The 25,711-nt window shown below is 42.8% G+C and overlaps 1 protein-coding gene across 1 annotated transcript in view; it reads right to left on the reverse strand.

The window, feature by feature from the left end:
* DIAPH3 (diaphanous related formin 3) overlaps positions 1 to 25,413 on the reverse strand; it is a 564,474-nt gene extending 539,061 nt beyond the window's left edge. The window contains exon 1 of the mRNA XM_054719838.1: positions 25,166 to 25,413. Coding sequence (XP_054575813.1) covers positions 25,166 to 25,345 — 180 coding nt within the window. The 5' untranslated portion in view covers positions 25,346 to 25,413. The remainder of the gene's footprint in view (positions 1 to 25,165) is intronic.
* Between the last annotated feature and the right edge of the window lie 298 nt (positions 25,414 to 25,711).

Raw genomic sequence — 25,711 nt, forward strand, 5'->3', positions numbered from 1 at the left:
GTTAAAGTCCAGATTATTCCTTTCCACCAATACACTTATGAATATGTATTTTGACTTAATAACACTTCTGGTCCACACAACTGTGTTTATTTTAATGTGAACACCAATTATAAAGATGGTAGAAATGTAAAGTGATATTACTAATAACCATGAGAATACACACACCTACAGTGTCTATCTAAGTGTCATCTCCCGGGCAACTACACAAAACACATAGATGTGAAAATATTCTTCAAGGGCTCCAGATTTAACATCTCAGAAGGTTCAAAAAATAATACTGAAGTTTTCCTAGCACTGAAGATAAGAGTAGATATGGCTCTTTGATACCATAAAGCAAAGCTTTTAGGTTTACTGGCTCTTTGCCATTTTTTAATCTTAGGTAGAGAAAGGTGGGAAAGGAGATAGATGTTAGGTACAGTTGAGAATTAGAAAAAGTCACTTGTTCCTCACAGCTTCTTTTAATCTGTCCATTTATTCAAAGCCATAATCCTGCCTACATCAGAAAAATAAACACCTGTCTATTATCCAGTATCCAAGGCTTCTCTACTCTCAAGAATCAAGAATCAAGACCTCCTTTTCCATAGATCCTTCTTTGGGCAAGGGGAGTCATCAAGAAAGATCAACTTTCCGGGGAGGCATTATTCAAGCATCAACAGAATTGAAAAGAAAATATTCATTTCTAAGAGAACATAAGGTTTTTAAAAGGTTGCAGCAGAACTGCTAGAAGACAACCAACCACATTTCTAAAAAACCAATTATCAAGTTATTATTTGGAACACTCACCTAGATTACACATCACAGGCACTAGACACCTAACAAGTCATTTTTTATTCTAAAAAGAGCCATAGTGTTCTTTTACTGTCGATAAACTCATTCAATGTTGAGGTAAAATTAAAGGGAAATCATAATGGCTAATTCCAGTAACACAGCTCTAATACCTATTTTAAGGTGTTCTCTTCGGCTGTTCCAGTTCTTTTCACCTATATACTACCAGGCCAAAAGCTCGTGTCCAAGGGGCCCAGGAAAAATCCATTTAAATCTTTGAGCAGCTTTACAAGTAGGTTTAGTTCTAGACCTTTTCCATCATCTGGAGAAGGCTGAAAAGTATTTAAGGTATCAGCTGTAGGAAGGTTTTAAATGGGCCCTGAGCATCAAGAATCACCTTTAAGCTTATCCAAATTACTAGATTATTTCTGAAGAGTGCCTCAGCCTCCTAGATGTCTTGTCCAAGATGCAAATTTAGACTGAATATCTCTGAGATTAACAGAGCACTACTCTTCATTTCATATATATTTGAGAAGTATTTATTTACATTGTACCATCACCATAAGGAAAGTGAATTTGGTTAAGCCTTTTTTAGAGAACAAATTGGTACAACAAATCCTATGTTCACATTCTTTAACCTAGTAATTCTACTTCTAGAACCTATACTTAGGACATAAATACAACGAAAGGTTTATATATAAATATGTATCACTAACATGTTAGTTTAAATAGCTAGAATTGTAATCAACCTAAAATTTCCCAGACTATAAAATAGTTAATAAAGTATAGTCCTGCCATATGGATTATAATAACATAGGTAAGTTATAATATAGGAAAATGCTTACCAAACAATGTTACATGGAAAAGTTGTATTTAAAATAGCATATGCAATAATTCTAACTTCACTAATACATTTATGAAAAAAATAAGACAGAAACCATTGTTAATTTTATATGTCTGGATTGTGGGACTTGGAGCAGTTTTTTCATTGTTGTTAATACTCACCCAAGGATATTTTTTCCATTGGTTTTAAGAGAGAGTGGAAGGGAGTGGGGGAGAGACATCGATTGGTTGCCTCCTGCAGACACCCCAACTGGGGCCAGGGATGGAGCCCACAACCGAAGTACATGCCCTTGACCGGAATCGAACCCCAGACCCTTCAGTCCACGTGCCTACACTCTAACCACTGAGCCTATCCAGCCAGGGCTTAGAGCAATTTTTTTTCACATACCTGTTTTCTCCCAGTTGTCTAAGATGAATACATTTTTTTTTATAATGAGAAAATAATACTATGGATAAATCTTTTCACACCAAGCAGAAAATATAGATTAGGTCCTTTTCAAAAAACAGAAGTATGTACTAGTGAAAGAACTAAAAACGAAAATCTAAAAAATCTAATAAATGCTATGAACAGAATTTTTAATAGTCTGCATTTTTAATTCATATTTTCAGATGTCAGAATACATTAAGCACATTTTTCATTTGTTTTCTAATTCACATATATAAAATAACAAATCTCAAAAAGCTCCTTGGTTTTGTGAATTACTGATGTTGTCACCTGCTAGACTTAATTCCAAGAAAAATATACAAATCACTACATCACAAGCACAAATCCTTCTGACACAAATGCAATTTCTGTGGCAACAATGAAATATTGACTTAGCTTTATTTTTATGACACTTATTAATGACAGAGTTAAAAAAATCTAATATTTTTCTTTATAAATGTAAACTATCCCATCTTGAGAAAATTAAGGCAAATACCTTAGAAAATTAAGGTAAATAATTGATAACCCCTTCATGCCAATGAGGACATGACACCAAAATGTAAAAGATAAAATATAAGACTTATGATTTTTCGATCAAAACCAAGTCTCATAATCCAATTATTTTATCTACTATACAACCAGACAATTAAATATCCTATCTAATAATAGAGTAACATGTAAATTACCATCACTCCACTACGCCCACGATTGGGTGGCGGGAGGCTGGGGGGGCGGGACTCGGGGTGGCCTATCCAACCATTGAGAGGCACGGATCCACTGCCACTGAGGGGGGCTACCCTGCTGTTCAGAGGCGCAGGGGGCAGGACTCCCGCCCCCTGTGCCTCTCAACGGCCAGATCCACGGCCGCTGAGAGCGCCTGCCGCAGACACCCAGCTGCACCTCTCAACGGCAGGGTAGCCAGGTGTCCGGGGCAGCCCCCCTCAGCGGCCGTTGAGAGGCGCAGGGGTGGGAGTCCTGCCCCCTGCGCCTCTCAACAGCAGGGTAGCCCCCCTCAGTGGCCGCGGACCATCAAAAGTGGGGGAGCTGGGTGCCTGTCTGCTCTGGCACCAGGCCTTTCAGAAGCTTCCGCCAAGCCGGCTTCTGAAAGGCCTGGTGCACCAGCGGACAGGCACCCAGCTCCACCGCGAAAAGCGAAAGCATGTAGGGGACCCTACATATGCATGATTCAATCATGCACTGGGCCTCTAGTCCATAATATAAGACAGTGGGATAAGCACCATAACAGAGGAAGTCCGTGGTGACTAGAAGGAAAAACAGAGCCTCTACTTGCTACTTATACATGCTTAAATACATGCCAATTAACATGCATACATTATAGCAATGATCTAAGATGAAAGTCAAGTTAATTTTTAACCATGATTTAGGTAAGTTATAATATAGAATTTGTTCTTCTTACAGAATGAGGTTCCTAAAACATTCATTCAACAAATATTTATGCAACATTACTTCATTCTTGACAAGGAAAACAAATAAATAAGTAAAACTAAGATTCCTGGCCTAAAGGAACTCATCTAAAGGAACTCATCCGTTTCAGGGGAAACAGACAATAAATACAATAAATAAGTTAGAGAGGCTGTTAGAAGGTGATGAGTGCTCTGCTAAAAATGAATAGTAGTGCAGGGTAAGGTGAGCGAGTCTGCAGGTTGCAATTTTAAACGTGGGGAATTGGGGTTGGCATAGCCTGACTGAGAAAGTGGCCTTTTGAGCAGTGTTGAAAGTGAACTCAGTGGATAGCTTGTGGGGAAGGACAGCCACACCAAGGCCACAGGGAAGGAGCACTTGTGCTGTGTTCAAGGATCCAGGAAGCCAGCGCTGCTGCACTTACAAAACCCAGGGAAAGCCCTAGCTGGTTTGGCTCAGTGGATGAAGTGCAGGCCTGCGGACCGAAGGGTCCCAGGTTCGATTTCAGTGAAGGGCACATACCTCGGTTACAGGCTCCTCCTCCCCAGCCCGGGCCCTGGTCGGGCTCATGCAGGAGGCAACCAATCTATGTGTTTCTCTCTCTCACACTGATATTTCTCTCGTTCTTTCCCTCTCCCACTCTCTAAGAAAAATCAATGGAAAAATATCCTTGAGTGAGGATTAACAAAAAAACACAGGGGAAAAAGGAGGCTGCGGCAGGTCCCCCAGACCATTTTAAGGGCATGGGCTTTTATTCTTCTAATGGAATAGCCACAAGTGTTTAAGTATAAAAACACATGAAAAATCAACTTAAACAGTAAATAATAGTTGAATCTGCACATTATACAAGATACACCTGAGGAAAGGAAAGCAACAGGTCTGTTTTCCAATAATCCTTTCTCTGCAGGGCCCTTTAAGTGGCTGGTTTGGTTAAGCTGCCAGGAGTCCTTTACTAGAAAGTATTAGAGATATTCCCAAAGCACTGTAAAGCTCACAAAGGCAATTTTTGGACAAACTCAGTTAATTCTATTGATCAACAAAACTATTTTTTAAATGTAGAATTAGTCTGGGGGATGGGTGGTGGAAAGAATAGCCAAGCATGTTTGGAGGGTGAGGGAAAAAAAAAAAGTTAATTACAACAGCTTAGTTGCAACATAATCCCTCAGACCCCTCAGAAGTCTAAGGGTCAGCCCTAAAGAGTGTTCCCACAAGGGTCTACAAACAAGGGGTAGAGGGGCACACAGATGTCTGAGCCCTACCACAGGGACCCTCTCAGACAGCATCTCTTTTTTGCCCTTTCCCTTCCAATCCTTTGTAAGCCATCCCCAGGTTAAATCCCCCGCCATGGCTTCTATTTCAGTGCCCCAGTCCTTCCCCTCTCAATACTTGTGTTCAGGCTGTTTGTTACCCTATATATCCACCTACTCACTTTCCAAAACTGCCTGCTTCAGGAAAGTTCTCCAATGCTCCCGACCTCAGGTGTGTCTCTCCTGGGATTCTTATATGTGGGCTTGCATTCATTGGGCAGAGGCTAACTGCCTGGATTCTAGGATCAAACTCACCTGGATGGGAATCCAGCTCTGATACTGATCAGCTGTGTGACCTTGAGCACTTGAACCCTCTCAGCTTCAGTTTCCTATGTATACCAGGAGAATATCTGCCCCCATTGGCTTATTAGGAGCCTTGCTTGAGAAGGCCAGGTTACGTACACAACTTACTACACCTAGTGGTGAGGTGGCTTTAATAAATGGTAGTCTCCTTCCTTCCTACTAACGTCCGCACCTTGGTTCAGGTCATGCTCATTCTCCTCACGACCACCTCCAACAGTCTCCTGAGCACTGTAATCATTCTCCAGTCCACTTAAATCCATTTGTAATTGAGGTAAAAGTGTGCAGGTCTTCCTCCACCTCCTCACCCAGGCTTGGGCTGCTGAAGGGCAGGGATTTTTGTCATAGTTACTTTGCCAGCAGCTCTATTTTGCTGGGTGTCAAGCATACTGGACCATCCTTTCAGCTGCTGAGCCTCTCATGTATTGTCATTTTTCTTTGGGGCTCAGATCTTGGGGCTGAGAACTCTAAGCAGTGACAGTTTCCACTGCCTTCCCAGGGCCAGCCTGTTGCCTGGGCCTCGAGAGACTGACAGCAGAGATGTGAGGTAAGCGGACAGACTGAATAGGTACTGCACATACAAATTTACAATAAGGGTGGGTCAACCTTCATCATCATGAAGAAATAAAAATCCCACCTCTGTCCATCCTTTTGTGGACAATTCCCTGGGATCACTGATCACTGCTTGTCTTACCGTTGGTTTGCTTTTTTTTCTTTTGCTTTTGCTTTTTAATGTGGTAGGGACCTTGTTTCCCTCATCTTTGAATACCTAGGCCTACCACAGGGCAGGGAACATTTTAGGTCAGTGGTTTTCAACCTGACTACACAAGAGAATCATCTGAAGAATTTTGTTTTCTTTTTCCAATACAGATATCTGAGTAATATCACAAACCAAGTGAATCAGAATCCCCAGAGGTGGGGCCTGCCACAAGCAGTTTTATAGTTCCCTCAGGTGACTCGAATGTACAGCCAGGGTTAAAAATCACTAAATTGGATAAACTACAAGCATACCTCATTTGATTGTTCTTTGCTTTACTGCACTTCACAGATGTGTTTTTCACAAACTGAAGGCAAGACCCTCCACCAGCAAGAGTATGGCCCACCTTACTGTAAAACTCGATTTATTTCAGTGGTCTGGAACCAATCCTGTAATATCTGTGTGCCTATATTATGAACTCAGTCTTCTGGTACTAAGTTTATTATCAAGACATCTCCAAAGATTCACACATGTAGATATGGTGGACCTATTGATTTACCTGCCTGGTGCACATGATCGCTTCTCTGTCCTAGGGGTGAGCCCAGCAGTCTTCAGTGTCCTTTGTGAACCCACCCCGGCCACAGCTGATGTGAGCAGAGCCCAACACTAACCCCAAGCAGCGCTAATCAGATGCTTACTATCCCAGAAACCTGGATTTGGGATTCAGAAATGAGAATCAGGAGCTGCTCTTGAGTAGGCCACGGGCATATACGTACTTGTGGAACTGGGAGGCTCTGGACTTGGTTGTGTGAAGGTTGAAGCAGTAGAAGCTGCACGATTCAGAGATACAACAGTGGGGCAAGTGCCCAGTGAGAAGCAAAACGAGGCTGTATGAGCCCAGAAAAGAGAATGAGAAAAGCGGCCAGCTTTCAGTTCTTGGCTCCAATCTCTTATGAGGACCAGTTACACTTCTGTGCTTGATTCCGGAAGACACCCCTCTCCATCTTTACAATTGCCCTTTCCAAGTTTAAACTAGCTACTGTATGGGGTCTGTTCCTTTAAGCCAAATAGGCCTTTACTGATACAGAACCCAAGATGCAAAACGGGTCCCTAGGGACCCATCTGATCTAGCCATCCTCACTATCATTACTATCAACATTTACTGAGCACTTTCTGTAATTACTCACACACCCAACAATCCTATAAATTAGCCATTATCCCCATCCTAGAGATCAGGAAATTGAGTGCCACAGTAATTTGCCAGAGTGGTGAGTGGCCAGGCTGGGAAGGGAACCTGAGTCACAGTGACTCCCAAACCCAGGCTCATTCCCCTTCCCTACCCTCGTCCCCACTGCTCCATGGAACAGCTGCTGTAATCAGACCAAGGGAGGAAGACTCACAGTGGAAATGAAGCCATTTCTGAGTTGTTCAGGAGGCAAAGAATTTTAAAAAATAACTAAATCACCAAAGGAGAGGAAAAGGGCATAATTCCAGCTCTTATATGCCGTCCCAGAATTATGCATAAAATGTCATTACATTTTACATTCTTTTACAAATATTAACCAAGCGGGATATAGTTATAGAGCATTTAAGTTAACCAGATATCAAACTAAGTCTGGCATATAAACACTTACAAAACACAGCACCTGCCCTGAACGAATTTATCATCCAAAAGATTATAATGGGGGGAGGAGGGAAGGATTGGCCTGGGTCACTTATTTTTTCCCCTTTATGGTGATTCAAAAGTAATATAACAAAAGTAACTGTCTGCTGAGGCTACACATACTAAAATATATAGGGACTCCTCACCTAATGCTTTCCTTTGCACTCATCATCCAAAGGAATTGGGGGAATTTGGAGAGATAACTCCTTAAACAGGATTAGATACAGAACAACCCAATACCTTACCAAACTTCCACTGTGTCACATGATGACACAGTGAAATTCCAACACATAACCTTCCATGTCACAAGTTAGGTTTACAAACACCAATTTCTGTATTTAAGCTGCAAGTTCAAACAGCTGCAGCCTGAACTGCCCTTGGCAATCATCCAGCTTGCAACTCCAAAGGAGACTTCATCAATGACGCTCCAGCAATGACTTAAGTGTACAGGGGTTAAAAGTAGGTTTACAGTTGTGAGCATGCAAAACCCAGATTTATTCTTGTATCATTATAATCATAACCTGTATGGCTTTTCCCATACGAACAACTATAAACCTACTTTTGTTCACCCCTGTATTTTTTAAAGGACTTCTAAAAGTACAGAGTTTTGCAAGTCGATAATAGTTATGGGCCATCAGCAGCTGCAGGCCACAGGCATGGGAGGTACCCAAAGACACTAATAATCTAGTGGGAATTACTGAGGACTGCAAATCTTGCAAGGATAGGGAAACAATTCTCCTATGCCTGATTCTTTTTTTTTTTAATTGAGATATAATTCACATATGTTGTGAAAGTTTAAGGTGCACAACGTGTTGATTTCATTCATTCATATACTGCACTATGATTACCACTTTAGCATTAGCTAACACTTCCCATAATTATCATTTGTTTTTTGTGATGAGAACATTTAAGGTCTGGTCTCTTAGCAATTTTTAAGTATATAGTGCAGTATTATTGACTATAATCACTATTTTGTACACTATGGTCCCAGAATTTATTCATCTTCTAATGCAACTTTGACCCTTTAACATCTCCCCAACATACCCATCCCACCAGACCCAGGTAACCATCATTCTGCTTTCTGTTTCTACAAGTTTGTCTTTTTCAGATTCCATATATAAGTGATATCCATATGTTCATATTGACAAATGTCACACCAATCAATTTAATTAATATTTTTAAATAATTAAGTGATATTCTACAATTTCTGTCTTTGCCTTCTCTCACTAAGCATAATGTCCTCAAGGTCCATCCATATTGTCAAAAATGACAAGATTTCCTTCTTTTTTGTGGCTAAATAATATTCATGTGTGTGTGTGTGTGTGTGTGTGTGTGTGTACACCTTCACCTGTTGAAAGACATTTAGGTTTTTCCCGTATCTTGGCTATTGTGAATAATGCTGCAATAAACACAGAATTGCAGATAACTTTTTGAGATCCAGTTTTAATTTCCTTTGGATATATATATACCCAAAAGTAGGATTCTAGGTCATGGTAGTTCTATTTTTAATTTTTTAAAATATATTTTATTGATTTTTTTTTTTTTTACAGAGAGAAAGGGACAGGGATAGAGAGTTAGAAACATCGATGAGAGATGAGAGAGAAACATCGATCAGCTGCCTCCTACTGGGAAGGTGCCCGCAACCAAGGTACATGTTCTTGACCGGAATCGAACCTGGGACCCTTCAGTCCACAGGATGATGCTCTATCCCCTGAGCCAAACCAGTTAGGGCTATTTTTAATTTTTGAAGAACCTCCCTCTTGTTTTCCAGTGACTGTACCAATTTACAATCCCACCAACAGTGAACAAGAGTTTCCCTTTACTCCACATCCTTGCCAGGACTTCTCTTGTCTTCTTCAATCCATTGACTTCTGGATTATGGGCCCAGCACACTTTCTCTTGTCTTCTTGATGACAGTCATTCTAACAGATGTGGTGTTTTCATGCCTGTTTTTGTCATCCCTGATGTTGTTTTATTCAAAAACCTATTATCAAGGGTAGCTTCAAAGGCTATGAAGTGCACCATCTTTTTTTAAATATGTTTTTATTGATTTGAGAAAGACAAAGAGAGTGGAGGAGGAAGGGAGAGGGACAGATAGAAACATCAATGAGAGAGAAACATCATCTATTGGCTGCCTCCTGCATGCCCCTTACTGGGTATCGAACCCACAACCCAGGCATGTGCCCTGACCGGGAATAGAACAGTGACTTCTTGGTTCTTAGGCTGACACTCAACCACTGAGCCACACGGGTTGGGCAAAGTCCACCATCTTGGCTAGAATAATACATGTGTGTTATCTAGCAGGGGTAAATCATCACCATATTAGCAGGCAGTATGATTTACAGATGAAGACTCTGAGGGCCACAAGCAGTCCCTTTAAACATGAATGTTGGCCAAAGTCTGTCAATAGCCACTAGCCACATATGACTATTTAAATTAATTCAAATTTGAAATTCAGCTTTTTGGTAGCATTAGCCACATGTGGCTAGTGACTATCAACTTAAACGCGGCAGAAGAGAATATTTCCATCATTCCAGAAAGTTCAACACTGATCTAGGCAGTAATAAAAGCTATAGAAATGTACTAGTATGTGCTCGTGTTGAAAGAAGATTTAAGAGAAGAAAACCAGAGATAGTACTCGGAAAAACTAATTTGAAAAAGTGAGAAGAGGAATGAACAAAGATCTGAAGAAAAGAACACATTTTGGCAAAAAACTTCAAGAAATGACAGATTAGTGCTAATACTGTGAAGAAGTCAAGTAAGTTGAAGCTTGAATATCAGCCACAGGGTTGGCAATTACTGATCCGCCAAAGCAATTTCAGTGGAATGATGGAGCACTTTTAACAGATGACAGCTCCATTGTTGTTTCTTTCTTTTCATACTTAAACCCACTGGAATTAGTAGGTATTCAAAGTGTGTATATATTTTGGGGGGACCTTTGCTATACTTGATATAAAAAGCATGCAAAAGGCAAAGTTGAGGAACCCACTGGAAGCAGCTGAATCCCTCCTATAAAGGTGCACCTACCTTTTACCAAAGCCATCATGAGAGCAGCAACAAGCTAAGAGCTGTTCATTTCTCATGTGTCAACCACCATTACAACACACTGAATCACCATATCTAACCTATAATACAGGTACTAATGTTCCCATTTCACAAATGAAGAAAGAAAACGCAAAAGTAATTTTCGAAGGTCAAATTGCTATCAAGTATAGAGCCAGGATTTAAACCTTGGTTAACTCCAGGATCCGAGTTTGTTTGTTTAATGTATTTTTATTGATTTCAGAGAGGAAGGGAGAGAGAGAGAAACATCAATGATGAGAGAGAATCATTGATCAGCTGCCTCCTTCATGCCCCCTATTGGGGATCGAGCCCGCAACCTGGGCACGTGCCCCTGACAGGAATCGAACCCAGGACCCTTCAGTCCGCAGGCTGATGCTCTATCCACTGAGCCAAACCAGTCAGGGTAGGGATCTGAGTTCTTAAAGATTATACAACTTGGACCCCCTGGGAACCTTCACACTTGGTGGTTCACACCTCTTTCTTCATACCAGACTGAATGTAAGCCTCTCAAAGTCAAGCATCAAGTATCGACCTTTGCTATACTTGATATAAAAAGCATGCAAATATTTACTGAGTAAATGAAACTGCTTCAAAGAATTTGGCTAAAATGGTCAAGGGAAAGTTGGAAAGGGAGGCTATTTGCTTTTGCTTCTGCTTTTTCTTTTATGGTGGAGGACATGACAGCATTCTTATGGGAAGGAGCCTGTAAAGAGTGAAACATTCCTAATGGGGTGGGGCTGGGTCAAGAACAGTGGTAAAGGAATTAACCTGATCAGGAAAACAGACATTTCTTCTGCAGAAATTGGAGGAGAAGAGATGAAGAGTTGCAGATACAGAAGATTACAGCTGCAATAGCAGGAAATTTAGCAAGTTCAAGCAATATAGCCTTTATTTTCTCTCTGAAGAAGTGTCAAAGTGAGTGCTAAGAGTGAGGGTAACCATCTCTGAGATCTTTTAAGTGAATGCTGAGGTATTTTCCCATGTGGCTACAAAGTGAGTGCTTTACATACACACAGAATATCATTAAAGGAGACAATAGAAAATAATAGAAGTGATCATTGCCCCTGTATGGGAAAAGCCTGAATTAGTGGTCTGGGCTGTAAGGAAGGCTTAGTGAATTTCACTCTGTACTCATAACACTGTTGTACTTAAGAGGTACATACATTACTTTTTCAATTAAAAAAACAAAACTATTTACAGCAAAAAGAAATCAGGCCCATAGAGAGAGAAAAGAAAGTGGTAACGGTTTAGCCTAAATGCTGAGAAGTGGAAAAGGAGGCAACCAAAGAGCTAGCTCAAAGCCAGGGCTCTGAAGCCAGGCTGACCGTGTTTATAGCCATCATCCCCATTCCCGGCTGGGGCACCTAGGGAAAGTTCCGAAGCCTCTCCCCTGCCTCTGTTCCATCATGTGCAATGCAAGGGTCGTGAGAGTGCTTACTTCAAAGCAGTGTTAGAGTAAGTGACAAAACATGTGCCTCGCCCAATGTGGGAGCTGGATAAAGGTAGCTATTGTGATGATGATTAATATCCAGCATCTTTGAGGACCCAGCTAATCAGCAGGCCACCTGTATACCCGAAGTCTAAGGGCATCAGTGCACATAGCTGGGAGGTTTCCACCAGGATGCAGTAGCCTGGTTCAGCCACAAAGAAACCTGCCAGATGGCTACAGGCTTGGAGATCTGAGGCAAGTGGACAAGGAGGCCAGACGCTCTATTATTTATTTATTGAAGGCCCAGTGCACGAAATTTGTGCACAGGTGGGGGGGGGGGGGGGAATGGATCCCCTCAGCCCGGCCTGCACCCTCTCCAATCCAGGACCCCTCAGGGGATGTCCGACTGCAGGTTTATGCCCGCACTTTTAACAGATGACAGCTCCATTGTTGTTTCTTTCTTTTCATACTTAAACCCACTGGAATTAGTAGGTATTCAAAGTGTGTATATATTTTTGGGGGACACCCTGTATATCTCTAGTCAGCGGTGAAAGGAACCAATGGCAGGTTTGGAACCCCCAGACAGGGAACCTCGCTCACTCCCCACATGTCTCCCCACTGCACTTTCCACCTTCATGGGCAGTGGGAGAATCAATGTTTTCTCTCATTAACTTGGAAAAGCACGTCCTGTCACCCGCTACCAGGCACTAGGCCCCGAGCGAGAGAGGCTCAGTCAGGGCGGCCTTCGTTCATGGGTGCCAGCACCCCCAGTGCACATTCCTCCTCTGCAGTCGCCCTGACGCTCCTGCTGTTTCACTTAGAGGACGGACCTCCTCGCCTCCTCTGGGTTCCCGATCTCGAACGCTGACCAAAGGCACCTCAGTGAGGGCTGCCCCACGCCCACAGGTGTGTCTGTCTGCACCTGCTCCCACCTCAGCACCTGCATTAGCCCCACAGAGGCGATTTTGTTGTCACCGCACTGGCCTCCGCAAGAACAGGGGGTCACCACTCCGCCCTCTCACTGTCATCACAGGCGACCACCCCGAGCACCCAGACACGCTCCAAAGGACATGAGCATACTGGAGGGGACGTGTGCATGTTGTGTGGGGGACGTAGGCACGCCAGGGTTGATGGAAGTGTGGCGGAGGGGCGGGGGAAACGTGCACACACCGTGGTCCAGGACTGTTGCAGGCACGCGTGGGTGACAGCCCACTGGGAGACGTTCACAAGTGAGGGGGAGGAAGAGGATGCGCGCACCAGAGGCCTGCGCAGATCCACAAATCCGCGCAGCGCGGCCAGGAGGACATCAATCTGGCCTGCCATGGTGGCTGTCCCTGCGATCGCACACCTTCTGGGCCAGGAGGCTGCACTGGTATTAGCCAGCAGTGAGGGTGAGGGCACGAGCGAGGCCCTCCCAGCCCTCAGCACACAAGGAGCCAGGCTGCCCGCCTCCTCAGGAGCCAGGTGCGCTCCGAGGACGGGATCTTCCCACAGGCCTTTCCGGAAACAACTCAGGGAGGGCGCCTCAGGGCCAGAGAAACTGATGGAAGTGGGGGTGTGGCATGCAGGTGGTGCCTGCACTTCTGTTAACTTACACAATGTGTTTTATACCACAGCATGTGGCGGCAGCTGTGAGTAGCGCCATGCGGAACCTGCGGGCCGAGCTGAAGCAGCGCCTGCGGGCCATTGGGAACGCTTACAGCTGCTGCCACCATGTGGGGAGTACAGGCCACCCTCCACTGGGCCCTGCCTCACCCACCCCATCCCCACTGCTGCCTGCCCTGGGCAAGTGGCAGCAGCCATCAAGTGCACTCACAGCCACCTCCACCGCCACCATGTGGGGCGTACAGGCCGCCCTCCGCCAGGCCCCACCCCTCCTGCCCCTGTCCCCGCTGCCACAAGTCCCCGCCCACCTGAGCCTGCTGCACACACAGCCTGCTGTTCGGTCATCCATCTGGTCATTTAGGTCATGACAGCCCCTGGCTTTTTATATATTAGGATATTCTGCCTTATGTCAGCTTGAGGAGGTGAGGAGTAGGAAGGTATCCTAGGTCAAAAGGAAGTCCAGGGTTACTTTTGGGTTTAGTGTGGAACAAATGTCAGCAGGAGGTTAAGAGAGAAAGAAAGAGGCAAGGTCAAGGGCCTGGAGGTCTATGATCAAGAAACAAACCCCTTGCTGTGGTCTTCACTCAAATTAAGGTCTGGTCCCTGGACACATTAATGCAGGTGTCCAGAAGGAAAGGTGGCATGAGGAGTGAGGGAGGTGAGAAGCAAGAGAACAAAGGTCAAAATGCTGTCAATAACTGAGATCCTGTCACATCACCTTCAAGATGGCCAACTCTAAAGAATTCAACACTACAGAGATGGGATCTCCCCTACTATGGTGTCCACAAAAGAATAACACTAAAAATAGCTGTCACACAGCATGGAGGGACCTGGAGAGTATCATGCTAAGTGAAATAAGTCAGTCAGAGAAAGACAAGTATCACATGATCTCACTCATGTGGAATCTAAGTAACAAAATAAACTGATGAATGGAGTGAATCCAGAGACATGGAAGCATGGAACAGAGTGCGGAATCTCAGGTGGGGGAGGGTGGATCGGTGGAAGAAAATCAACCAAGGACCTTGTATGCATATATTCATGGCCCATGGACACTGACAATGGGGCAGTGAGGGCCTTGGGGGGTAGGGGAGCAGGGACAGGCTGGAGGGAGTCAATGGGGGAATAAGGGGGAGATATGTAACACTTTCAACAATAAAGAACTATTTAAAAAAATAATAATAATAATAAATAGAGGGGGTAAATGGAGGAAAAAGGGGACATATGTAATACTTTCAACAATAAAGAATTATTAAAAAGATAAATCCTATATAATAAAAACATAATATGCAAATTGACTGAACGGTGGAACAACCGGTGGGCGGGGGGCGGGGCCAGCAAGCAGGTAGCACCAGGCCAGTCAAGGCTCATGCCAGCAGGCAGAGGGAGTTGACATCGATGGGAGGGGGGCGGGAAGGAGGCGGCGGCAAACAGTGGCGGTGACCAGCAGTAGCGGCGGGGTGATGGGAGGCGGGGTCGGCCACTTGCCAGCTGGCACCATCCCCTGTGATCGACCCACCCGGTAGCTTCCTGCAGAGGGGGGAAGCAGGGCCTAAGCCATCAGTCGGACATCCCCTAAGGTCTCCAAGACTGCAAGAGTGTGCAGGCCTGGCTGAGGGACCCCCCCCTCCTGAGTGCATGAATTTTCATGCACCGGGCCTCTAGTTAAAAAATAAAATAAAAATAGCTGTCCTAGGTACTGTGCCCAAGCTACTGTAACATACACTACCTCAACTAATCTTCACAACAATCTATAAGTGTTGATACTGTGATTCTCTATTTCTTTTCACAAATAAGAAAACTGAGGCACAGAAGTTAATTTGCCCAAGGTCATACAGACATATTTGAATCCAGCCCAAGCCCTTTTTATCACAGTGGTTAGGAGTGGGGCTCAAAAGCCACATTGCCAGGCCCCTGGAGGAGCTTGAGTTGGCAAACTCAGTTCTCCAATGACCCAGATATAGTCCATGCCCTCACCTACCACCACTGAAATCTTTTATAAAAAGAAATAGATATTTAAGGTATATCAATAAGATTTAAATTTAAATTAATAATGAATAGATTGATTAATGAACCGGAAGGTATAAGGTTACAAGAGTAATTTTACATACATTTTCAATTAGCCAAGCATTCACATTCCTACTATATGCTCAAGCCTATACCAGACACCACCAAGAAAGAACGTGACTCCCAATAGCTTACAACCACATGCATAAAGCAACCAAAAGCAGATTCCAGATAACATATTAATAGGAATAGAAGAGAGGCTAAGTTAGAACATGGTTTTAATTGAAGAACGTCACCTTCTATAAATTAATGAAACTATCACACTGAATTCCTAATTGCAGATTATATGCATTGTATTTTTGATGTTCATTTCTCAGGCTGTCAAAGTTTTTATCTGAAATGAATGTAATTGCCATTATATATTGCATTCTACCCAAGGTATAGATAAACGAAAACAGCTTAATAACATGATACAGTCCATCATTAATGTCACCAATTTGCAGTTCCTAGTTAAAAACTCAAATATTAAAATTAACAAATGGGACTACATCAAAATAAAAAGCTTTTTCACAGCAAAAGAAACCATCAACAAAACAACAAGAAGGCCTACTGCATGGGAGAACATATTTGCAAATGGCATCACTGATAAAGGTTTAATCTCCAACATCTACAGGCAGCTTATACAACTTAATAAAAGGAAGATAAATGATCCAATAAAAAAATGGGCAACAGACCTAAATAGAATCTTTTCAAAAGAAGACAGAAGGAAGGCCAAGAGACACATGAAAACATGCTCAACGTCACTAATTATCCGAGAGATGCAAATCAAAACAACAATGAGGTACCATCTCACACCTGTCAGAATGGCTATCATCAACAAATCAACAAACGACAAGTGTTGGCGAGGATGCGGAGAAAAAGGAACCCTCATGCACTGCTGGTGGGAATGCAGACTGGTGCAGCCACTGTGGAGAACAGTATGGAGTTTCCTCAAAAAACTGAAAATGGAACTCCCATTTGACCCAGTAATCCCACTCCTGGGAATATATCCGAAGAAACTAGAAACACCAATCAGAAAGGATATATGCACCCCTATGTTCATAGCAGCACAATTCACCATAGCTAAGATTTGGAAACAGCCTAGGTGCCCGTCAGTAGATGACTGGAGCAGAAAACTGTGGTACATCTACACAATGGAATACTATGCTGCCATAAAAAAGAAGGAATTCTCATCATTTGAAGCAACCTGAATGGAATTGGAGAACATTATGTTAAGTGAAATAAGCCAGTCAATGAAAGAAAAATACCACATGATCTCACTCATTTATGGATAATAAAGAACATTATAAACTTGAACAAAAAGATAGATACAGAGACAGTAAAGCATCAAACAGACTGTCAAATTACAGGGGGAAAGTTAGGGAAAGGTGGGGGAGATAAGAGATCAATCAAAGGACTTGTATGCATGCATATAAGCATAACCAATGGATGCAAAACTCTGGGGGGTGAGGGCATATATGGGAGTGGGGTGGGGGGTGGCAATGGTAAGATATGTACACATATAATACCTTAATAAAAAAAATTGAAAAAAAAAAAACTCAAATATTACAGTTTCATTTGATGATGCCTAAATAAACATCCACCTTGGCAAAATGTAGCAATAATAAAATAAACTCCCCACATCCTAAGACGATACTTCATAATAAAATTAGCCAAATAAATGCAATATTATGGATCTTACAATTAGACTAACCCATGTACCTAAGAGGTTCAAGAAATTCGATACCATAAACACAAAAGAATCATGCACTTTTTTTTAAAACTTCTAGAATGATCTAGGATTAGCAATAATTTCCTTGAAGAGAGTTGAACAGGCAGTTAGCCATCTTTGACCCATGTTTGTCTGACCTGGGTCTCAGCTACCTGGCTATACCCAAGTCCCTCAGCAAACCGAATGCCCTAAGAACATATTTGAAAGGAAGCGGGGACTAGGATTCAATGCATTTAAGATGGGCTATGATGCTCAAAGACAGAAAGATAGAAAGATAATGTATATTAATTCCATCCACAGATCTATTTTTAGAGAAAAGTAGTTTAGAGAGAGTAGTTAAGTAACTTGCCCAAGTTCACACAACTAATAAGTGAAATAGCTAGGATTCAAGTCCTACGTGTGGTACAAGTCAGTGCTCATTAATGTTATTCACAATGCCTCTTCTGAAAAAAAAAACAAAAACACAAAAAACTGTAAGAAAGGATGGCAATGGGTCTTTTTGCAGAATAAAATCTATGGCAATCATTTCCAAGTAATTTTCATTAATTAGCTAGTAACCTGATTTTTCTAGCGTCAAAACTTAACTTATTGAAACTCTTAAAATTCTCCCCTAAGTTAATAATAATGATTTTATTTGCTATTTGAGAAAATGATCCCCAACAGTAAGGTATTTCAATGCCACCATGCTGCTAGTGAGAGAAAAGTTACCTTTGTAGATCCTGTTCAAAGAAAGCTATGCTTTGATCTTCAATATCCCATGAAGAAAAAGGTTATGGTTAATCTATATTTTATAGATCTAAAAGTCAAATTAGTTTCTGAGATAAACAAGTAGAGTGTGATGGTAAGCATATTATGTAGCATTCATTTCACTCTTAGTTTGGAGGATACTATGTGCTGAGTTAAAGACAATTACAAGTAGTGTAATACGTAGCAGTTTTTTCTTGCATTATTCTGCAAGCATAAACAAGTTATACACATGTTAATTTACATTGTACATAAAAAGCCAATTTTAAATCCAATTTATAAGGCAATAAATATATAAAAATTCTAGGACACAGCAATAAAGTTATGCCATAAAGTAGAGTTAATTCGAGACAACAATAATAAAAACATGACAAATTTTCACATTCTACCAACTACACAAAGGTGTTTCAGGTAACATCTGTTCAGAAGCAATTGCTACCAGACTAAATGAGATGCAAGTGTAATAAATGTATGTCAGTTTGCTTGCTTCATAATTAAAGACATGAGTCTTTGAAAAAAGCAATTAAGCAATGCTCTAAATCTGAAATCATCCCTATGTCCACCGCTTTTAAACCACAAAGAAAAGATCCAGAATGATCCAGAAGTAATAAATACTATATCATCTACTTTCAGCAGCTAGTTGTACTCTCCAAAACCCAGTTGATATAATGGTGCTTTTTTTTAAATCATATATTAAAGAACAAAAAAACTTCATATTCTCTATTAGGAAAGACAGAAAGTAAAAAAAAAAAAAAAAAAAATTAAAAGTCTGGGAAAATTCCGAGTAATTTACTTAGCAGACTGGCCTGAATAAAATAATTTTACCAGCCCTGGCCAGGTGGCTGGAGCATCGTCCTGTGCATCAAGAGGTTGTGGGTTCAATTCCTGCTCAGGGCACATACCTAGGTTGTGGGCTTGATCCCTGGTAGGGGCTTATGGGAGGCAACAGATTCATGTTTCTCTCTCACATCCATATATATATATATTTTTTTTTTCCTTCTCCTCTCTCTAAAATCAATAAACATATCCTCAAGTGAGGATTAAAAATAATAATAATTTTACCTTAAGAAGGTTTCAGTGTTTGATGGGTTAGGTGGAATTTGACTTGGATAAAATTCAGGTGCCTAAAGCCTTCAACAAAGAATACCACCTCCAATTCTCGACTCATTAACTCTAGGACAACTGAAAACATCACTTCAGCTGCAGACTCCATGAAGAAATAAATTCAAAAAAAGGACACAGCCGAAAACCGGTTTGGCTCAGTGGATAGAGCATCGGTCTTCGGACAGAAAGGTCCCAGGTTCGATTCCGGTCAAGGGCATGTACCTTGGTTGCGGGCACATCCCTGGTGGGGGGTGTGCAGGAGGCAGCTGGTCGATGTTTCTCTCATCGATGTTTCTAGCTCTCTATCCCTCTCCCTTCCTCTCTGTAAAAAATCAATAAAATATATTTTAAATAAAAAAAAAAAAAAGGACACAGAGACGTGAATCACCTCCATCTTTTCTCAGCTTTCTAGCAACTATGAAAATGACACAAGAGCCCTGGCCGGTGTAACTCAATTGGTTGGGTGTTGTCCCATGAATGAGAAAGTCGCAGGTTCAATTACTGGTCAGGGCACAGGCCCAGGCTCTATCCCCAGTAGGGGGCATGCAGTAGGCTGGTAGATGTTTCTCTCTCTCTCCCTCTCCCTTCCACTCTCTCTAAAATAAACAAAACATTTTTTTTAAATGATACAGCAGACCAATATGAGTGCCGGTTCTTGTTGTTATTCCATAGGACCAAACTGTGGTTATCTTATATTCTCCCAAATCACAAACCTTCCAAAGTAAAACACCACAAGAAAGAGATTTAAGTGAGTCTAATGGTTCTCCTGAAACATACATTTTTAACCTGTTAAACTAAACCTTTCAACATGGTCACCCTGGCAGCTATTCCTGCTGTTTGTCTCCTATGGCTGCTAAAACAAATTATCACAAAGTTGATGGCTTGAAACAAAAATGCAGTCCCTCAGTTCTGGAGGCCAGGGGTCCAAAATCAGATTCACTGAGTTGAAATCAAAGTGTCTCCCTCTGGAGGTTCCATGGGAGAACGGTTCCTTGTTCCTTCCAGCTTCTTTAGTTTGTGGCTGCCAACACCAATCCCTGCCTTATAGTCACATTTCCTTCTCCTCTTCTGTGATCAAATCTTCCTCTGCCTCCCTCTTATAAGGATACTAGAGGCCCAGTGCATGAAATTCATGCACGGGGCGGGGGGGGGAAAGGGGGGGGCAGGGGAAGGTGTCCCTCAGCCCAGCCTTCACCCTCTGCAATCTGGGACCCCTCGAGGGATGTCTGACTGCCCGTTTAGGCCCAATCCTAGTTGGACATCCCTCTCACAATCCAGAACTGCTGGCTCCCAACTGCTCACCTGTCTGCCTTCCTGATTGCCCCTAACCTGCTTCTGCCTGCCAGCCTGATCACCCACTAACCACTCCCCTACCAGCCTGATTTATGCCAACTGCTCCCCTGCCAGCCTGTTTGCCCCTAACTGCCCTCCCCTGCAGGCCTGGTCACTCCTAATTGCCCTCCCCTGCAGGCCTTGTCACCCCTAACTGCCCTCCCCTGCAGGCCTGGTCCCCCCCAACTGCCCTTCCCTGCAGGCCCAGTCGCCCCCAACTTCCCTCCTCTGCTGGTCTGGTCATCCCTAACTGCCCTCCCTTGCAGGCCTGGTCCCTCCCAACTGCCCTCCCCTGCTGGCCATCTTGTGGCGGCCATCTTGTGTCCACGTGGGGGCAGCCATCTTTAACCACATGGGGGCAGCCATCTTGTGTGTTGGTCAATTTGCATATTACTCTTTTATTAAATAGGATACATGTTTGCATTTAGGGCCCATTCTGATAATCCAAGATAATCTCCTCATTATTGAACCCTTAATTTAATCATACCTACAAAGTCCTTCTTTGGAACATAGACAGGTTCTGGGGATTAGGATGTGAATATCTTTGGGGGTAGGGGTCATTATTCAGCCTGCTACAGCTGCCTCCAAATAAACCCAAAGCAGTTAGGCAAGAATGTGCTAATCTCTTCAAGCCTACTGTGATTTCAACTACAGTCAAATTCTCAATACAATAAACAAAAGTTCTCCAACTTAATACCTCTTCACCCTCACAAACAGCCTATAACCAAGAAATTGCTAATTCTATATTTGTTAAAGGCATTACTAACTACTGTTAATGGTTCCTGAATGAGAAAAGGAGCAGTAGAGATTAAAACTCCCTCCCAATAGCAATGGGAGAGCAAAGACAATGTGCCTGGGTTCAAATCCCAATCTCATCAACTGGCAGCTGTAACACCTACAGCAATTTAATCTCTGGACCCAGTTTTCCCATTCAGCAAACAAAGCTAATATTCTATCTACTTCATAGCGTTGTTGTAAGTACTAAAGGAATTGATATTTGTAAAGCACCTAGAACTGTGCTTGGCTCACTCATAACTGTTATTACTAATGATGCCCAAACACTGCAGACATACAGATATTAATGGACAGGGTGAAAAATCTCTCACAACCAAAACTGTAATGACATAATTAAACAATAATTAACAACCTATTCAATGGAAACCATAAGATTAGATGAAAGGTTTACACTAAAGTCTACAAGAACTTTTAAAGGATATTCCTAATTTAAAAGAGCTACTCAGCCAAGTTGGGTTGCCAAACTTACAGGCCTCCTTTCAAAAGACTGTCCCACATGCTAGAGATAAAAACTTCTCCAGAAGCCACAAATCCTGCTCTCACTCTGGATCTGGTGGCCAATGCTCTGTGTACCATGTGTCTCTAAAGAGTAGTGAGAGGTAGGAATGGAGTGCCCGTATCACTGAAAGGCAACTGCTTTGTTTTGTTCTAGAAGGGAAGCAGGTGCAGGTACTAAGGGTGTGGCCTATGGCAGGTACCAAGCTTAATGGCTCTACTGAATTCTATCTACTTTTACAAAGTCTTCACCCAGGTACCTGCCTTGTCCTCTCAGCCTCGAGTTTGTATCCTGTCTCCTAGTAACTATCCCAGCATCTCAATACTCACTGCTTACCTATTTTCTACAGAAGTCAAGTTGGTTAGTTCATAAACAGCTCAAAAGCAGTTGATTCATTGCACAGCCATTTACAATAGACTAATTTCTAATATTTACACATATCTATGAGGAGCAGTCCTATACTATAAACTTTTACACACAATTCAAAAGTAACTTGAGGCCCACAACTAAACATTCAGTAGAAAACAAAGATCTGTCTGCTTTATCAGGGCTCAAAGTAAACCAGGGTTTCAGTGGGCAGGGTTTCAGAACTCCTGCCTTCTTAAACTAAGCCAGGACCAGCTTGCAGCTTTGTAGAGTATGCAAAATACAAAAACTTAACTACAGAACAATCACTTTTTGAGGTATTGCTGAAATCTCACCAGGAAGGATGATCTCCAAAGATCACCTTCCATCCCCAAAACTCCAGGCCCTCTCAGAGTCCTAGTTCAATAGGGAGGTGGTCCCAAGTCAGGAGCACCCCCAGGCTCCTGGTTGAAACAGACTTAAATAATCTCCAGAGAGAAGCATCCCCAATTAGGCCTCCTGGAAAATAGGTTAAAATGAAGCAATGAATTTACAAAGATCAACAAGCACAAGGGAGAGAGCAAGCCACCACTGAGTTCAAGTCAATGTAGACAGTCCAAAGATTGCACATACCAGGACGGTCAAATAAGGAAGAAGAGCTAAGTAAGAAAGGCCTAAAGAAATAAGAAACAGAACTATGAAGAATGACCAGGCAGATATGAAAAAGAAGTAAATGAAACTTATAGAAATAAAAAATATTGATAAACTCAAATAGAACAATCTATACATTAGACATAGCTGACAACAAAATTAGTGAAATGGAAAATATATCTAAAGAAATAACTGTAGCAGTGGGAACTGTAACCCACCCCACCATTTATTTGACATTGTTTCTGTAAATGCTAACTCTACTACGTAGCTTGTAGATAAATGGCATGTTTGTATAAGAAACCTACAAACTAACTTCAGAAGGTACAGAGCCCAACATTCCAGAGATTTGCTGACCTTCAACCATAGAAGTAGGATGATGTAGAACCAGGATGATGAAGACCAGGATGACGCACATCAAACCATTACTTGACCAGCTTTGAGATCCTTATCGGAATGGATTGTGTTGGCCTGCATGCAGAGAACCTTTCAACTCCCTCCCCTTGATTTCTTTGTTCTGCTTTCCCTCTCCCTTCTTATAAAAACCTCTGCCTGCACTAAGATGTGGAGATGAGCTTTATAACAAGAGTCCCGCATCTCCTCAGGTGACTGATACTTGAATAATAAAACCTTTTTCCTTAAAAAAAAAAACCTTTTTTCTTTCTCACTAGCACCTGTCTCATGAGTTTAGTTTCAGGGGGCAGACAGTCGAACCTTGGTTTTGGTTACATTACCATGTAAGCAATAATCTAAATTAGTCTGGCCGGTGTGGCTCAGTGGTTGAGCATCATGGCCAGGAGGTCACCGTTCGATTCCAGGTCACGGCACAAGCCCAACTTGAGGGCTCGATCCCCAGTAGGGGGTACGCAGGAGGCAGCTAATCAATGATTCTCATCAGTGATGTTTCTTGCTCTTTCTCCCTCTCTGAATTCAATAAAAATACATATTTTTTTAAAGAATCTAAATTAGTTTCAGAGATTATAAAGGGTCTAAATTACTTCTAAATTAATTATGAAGTCATTATTCAAATAAGACTATCTAAAAACACACTATTTTAGATGTTTATTAGTTTTAGAGCTTAAATATACTGTTTTGTGTTCATCTTCACAATAACCCTTTTCCACACATCTAAGAAATGAAAAACAGCAGACGACTAGGACCCAAATCACCTGACATTAATTTAAGTTTTGTTTTCATCACATCCTTGCTCCAAATGAGTCACAGAAACTTACACCTTGTGTATTCTGGAGCACAGGAGTCAGAGACAAATAGGAATGACTTTTTAACCAAGAGAGTAAACTATAAAAGAAAGAATAGCCATTGCCCCATTGGATTCTTCTCATATTGGGTAGAATGTTTCATTGCCATTTTAACCCTATCCTATTTATTCCTCAACTCTGTCAAATACCAATCAACAACACATTTGATCCTCCTGCAAAATCCCACCATTCCTCTGGGTATCTTGATGATTAATTTAGCATAATTAATCCATGTAGTCTCTCATTTCTAGTATTCTGATACATCTCGAGCTCTGCTCCCAGTTTGACTCAGTTATCACTTTTAACTGTTATACTTAGCAAGTCACTCCTCTTCCACAAATCTTTATTCCCTTAATCTGTGTATCCTAACTTAAATTCCTAACGATTTATCTGTTCACAGAAGGCACATTCTGTACTGATCATTTCACCTATGAATAAAACAAATGTTTTTCCATACCTTTAAGTAAAATGGAGGGATCAGTATTAAGTTTCCAATCCTGTTGGTCTCAATCCAAATCTATCACTACTCTAAGTCACTTATTTTCACAGAAACACACACGGAACTGTCATCACTGCCTATTCTTCCACCAGTTGATATCAGCCAAAAGATTTACAAGGCCCAAATCCTGACACTCCCCTTGGGTGTGAAAGTGAGTAAGGGCAGCAATCTGAATAGCGAGTTTCAAAAACTTGGACTTCTTTCCAATCTAAACATTCTTTAGCGATGACCGCATGGCCCCGCCCAAGTTTTATAACGAAGCTGTTTCGACTTGGAAAATTACATCTAGCTTAAGATGGTTTTCTTGGATTAAAATATTAAGCAGAAAAAAATAATACCTAAAGTTCACTTTGATATGTCTCATACCCTCAGATGCTAGGAGTATGGGGAGAAGTTCAACTTAAAAAATGTAATGTCCAGTTCCGTGACGTCCATACATCAATCTATGAACGGCCTTAAGAAATTTGGGGGAACACAATCATCAGTGTACGTCAGAGGACTCAGACGGAATTGGACCGTGTCGCCGTAAAAAAAGACTGGCAGCGCTGGAAACCTAGAACAAAACTCAGCCCCCCAGGCCCTGTGGACCCACCCGCTTCTACAGCCAGCCCCGCAGGAGCCGCCCCACCGCAGCCCCACGTGAAACTTACAAACTTGGGGCGTTTCTCTCCCGGCACCTCGGGGCCGCGGGGCGGCGGAGGGTGCTGGGGGCCCTTCCTGCGCGGCACCCTGCTGTCCCGGCAGCCGCGGAGCGAGGCGGAGGAGGGGTAGGGGGCCCCGGCGGCGGAGCCCTGCGGCGGGTGGTGCAGCCGTGGCCGGTGCCGATCCATCTTCCTCGCAGCTCCGGGGACGGACAGAAGGCGGCCGCTCAGCGGGTCACGAGAGAGGAGCTTCAGGACCCTGCGCGACTCGCCTCCGGGGTCCGCCGCCCAGGTACGCGGGCAGGATGAGCCCAACCGCTGCTGCTGGGGCCGCCGCCGCCGCCAACACGTCCGAAAACTCCCGCCACCGCGGAGCTCGCGGGAACCCACCAATCCCGCGCCGCGAGGTCACTGGCCCGCCCAGGATCCGCCCCTTCCGGGCACGAAGAAATACGATTGGCTGTGCGGTCCGCTCCTTTGACCACTCAACCCTGCTGCGGGTTCTGGCGCGTCGGGACGGCCCGGGGCGGAGTCGGGTTGGGGGCGCTGACAGCC

The sequence above is a fragment of the Eptesicus fuscus genome, chromosome 8, assembly GCF_027574615.1.
Source record: "Eptesicus fuscus isolate TK198812 chromosome 8, DD_ASM_mEF_20220401, whole genome shotgun sequence".
NCBI classification, from domain to species: domain Eukaryota; kingdom Metazoa; phylum Chordata; class Mammalia; order Chiroptera; family Vespertilionidae; genus Eptesicus; species Eptesicus fuscus.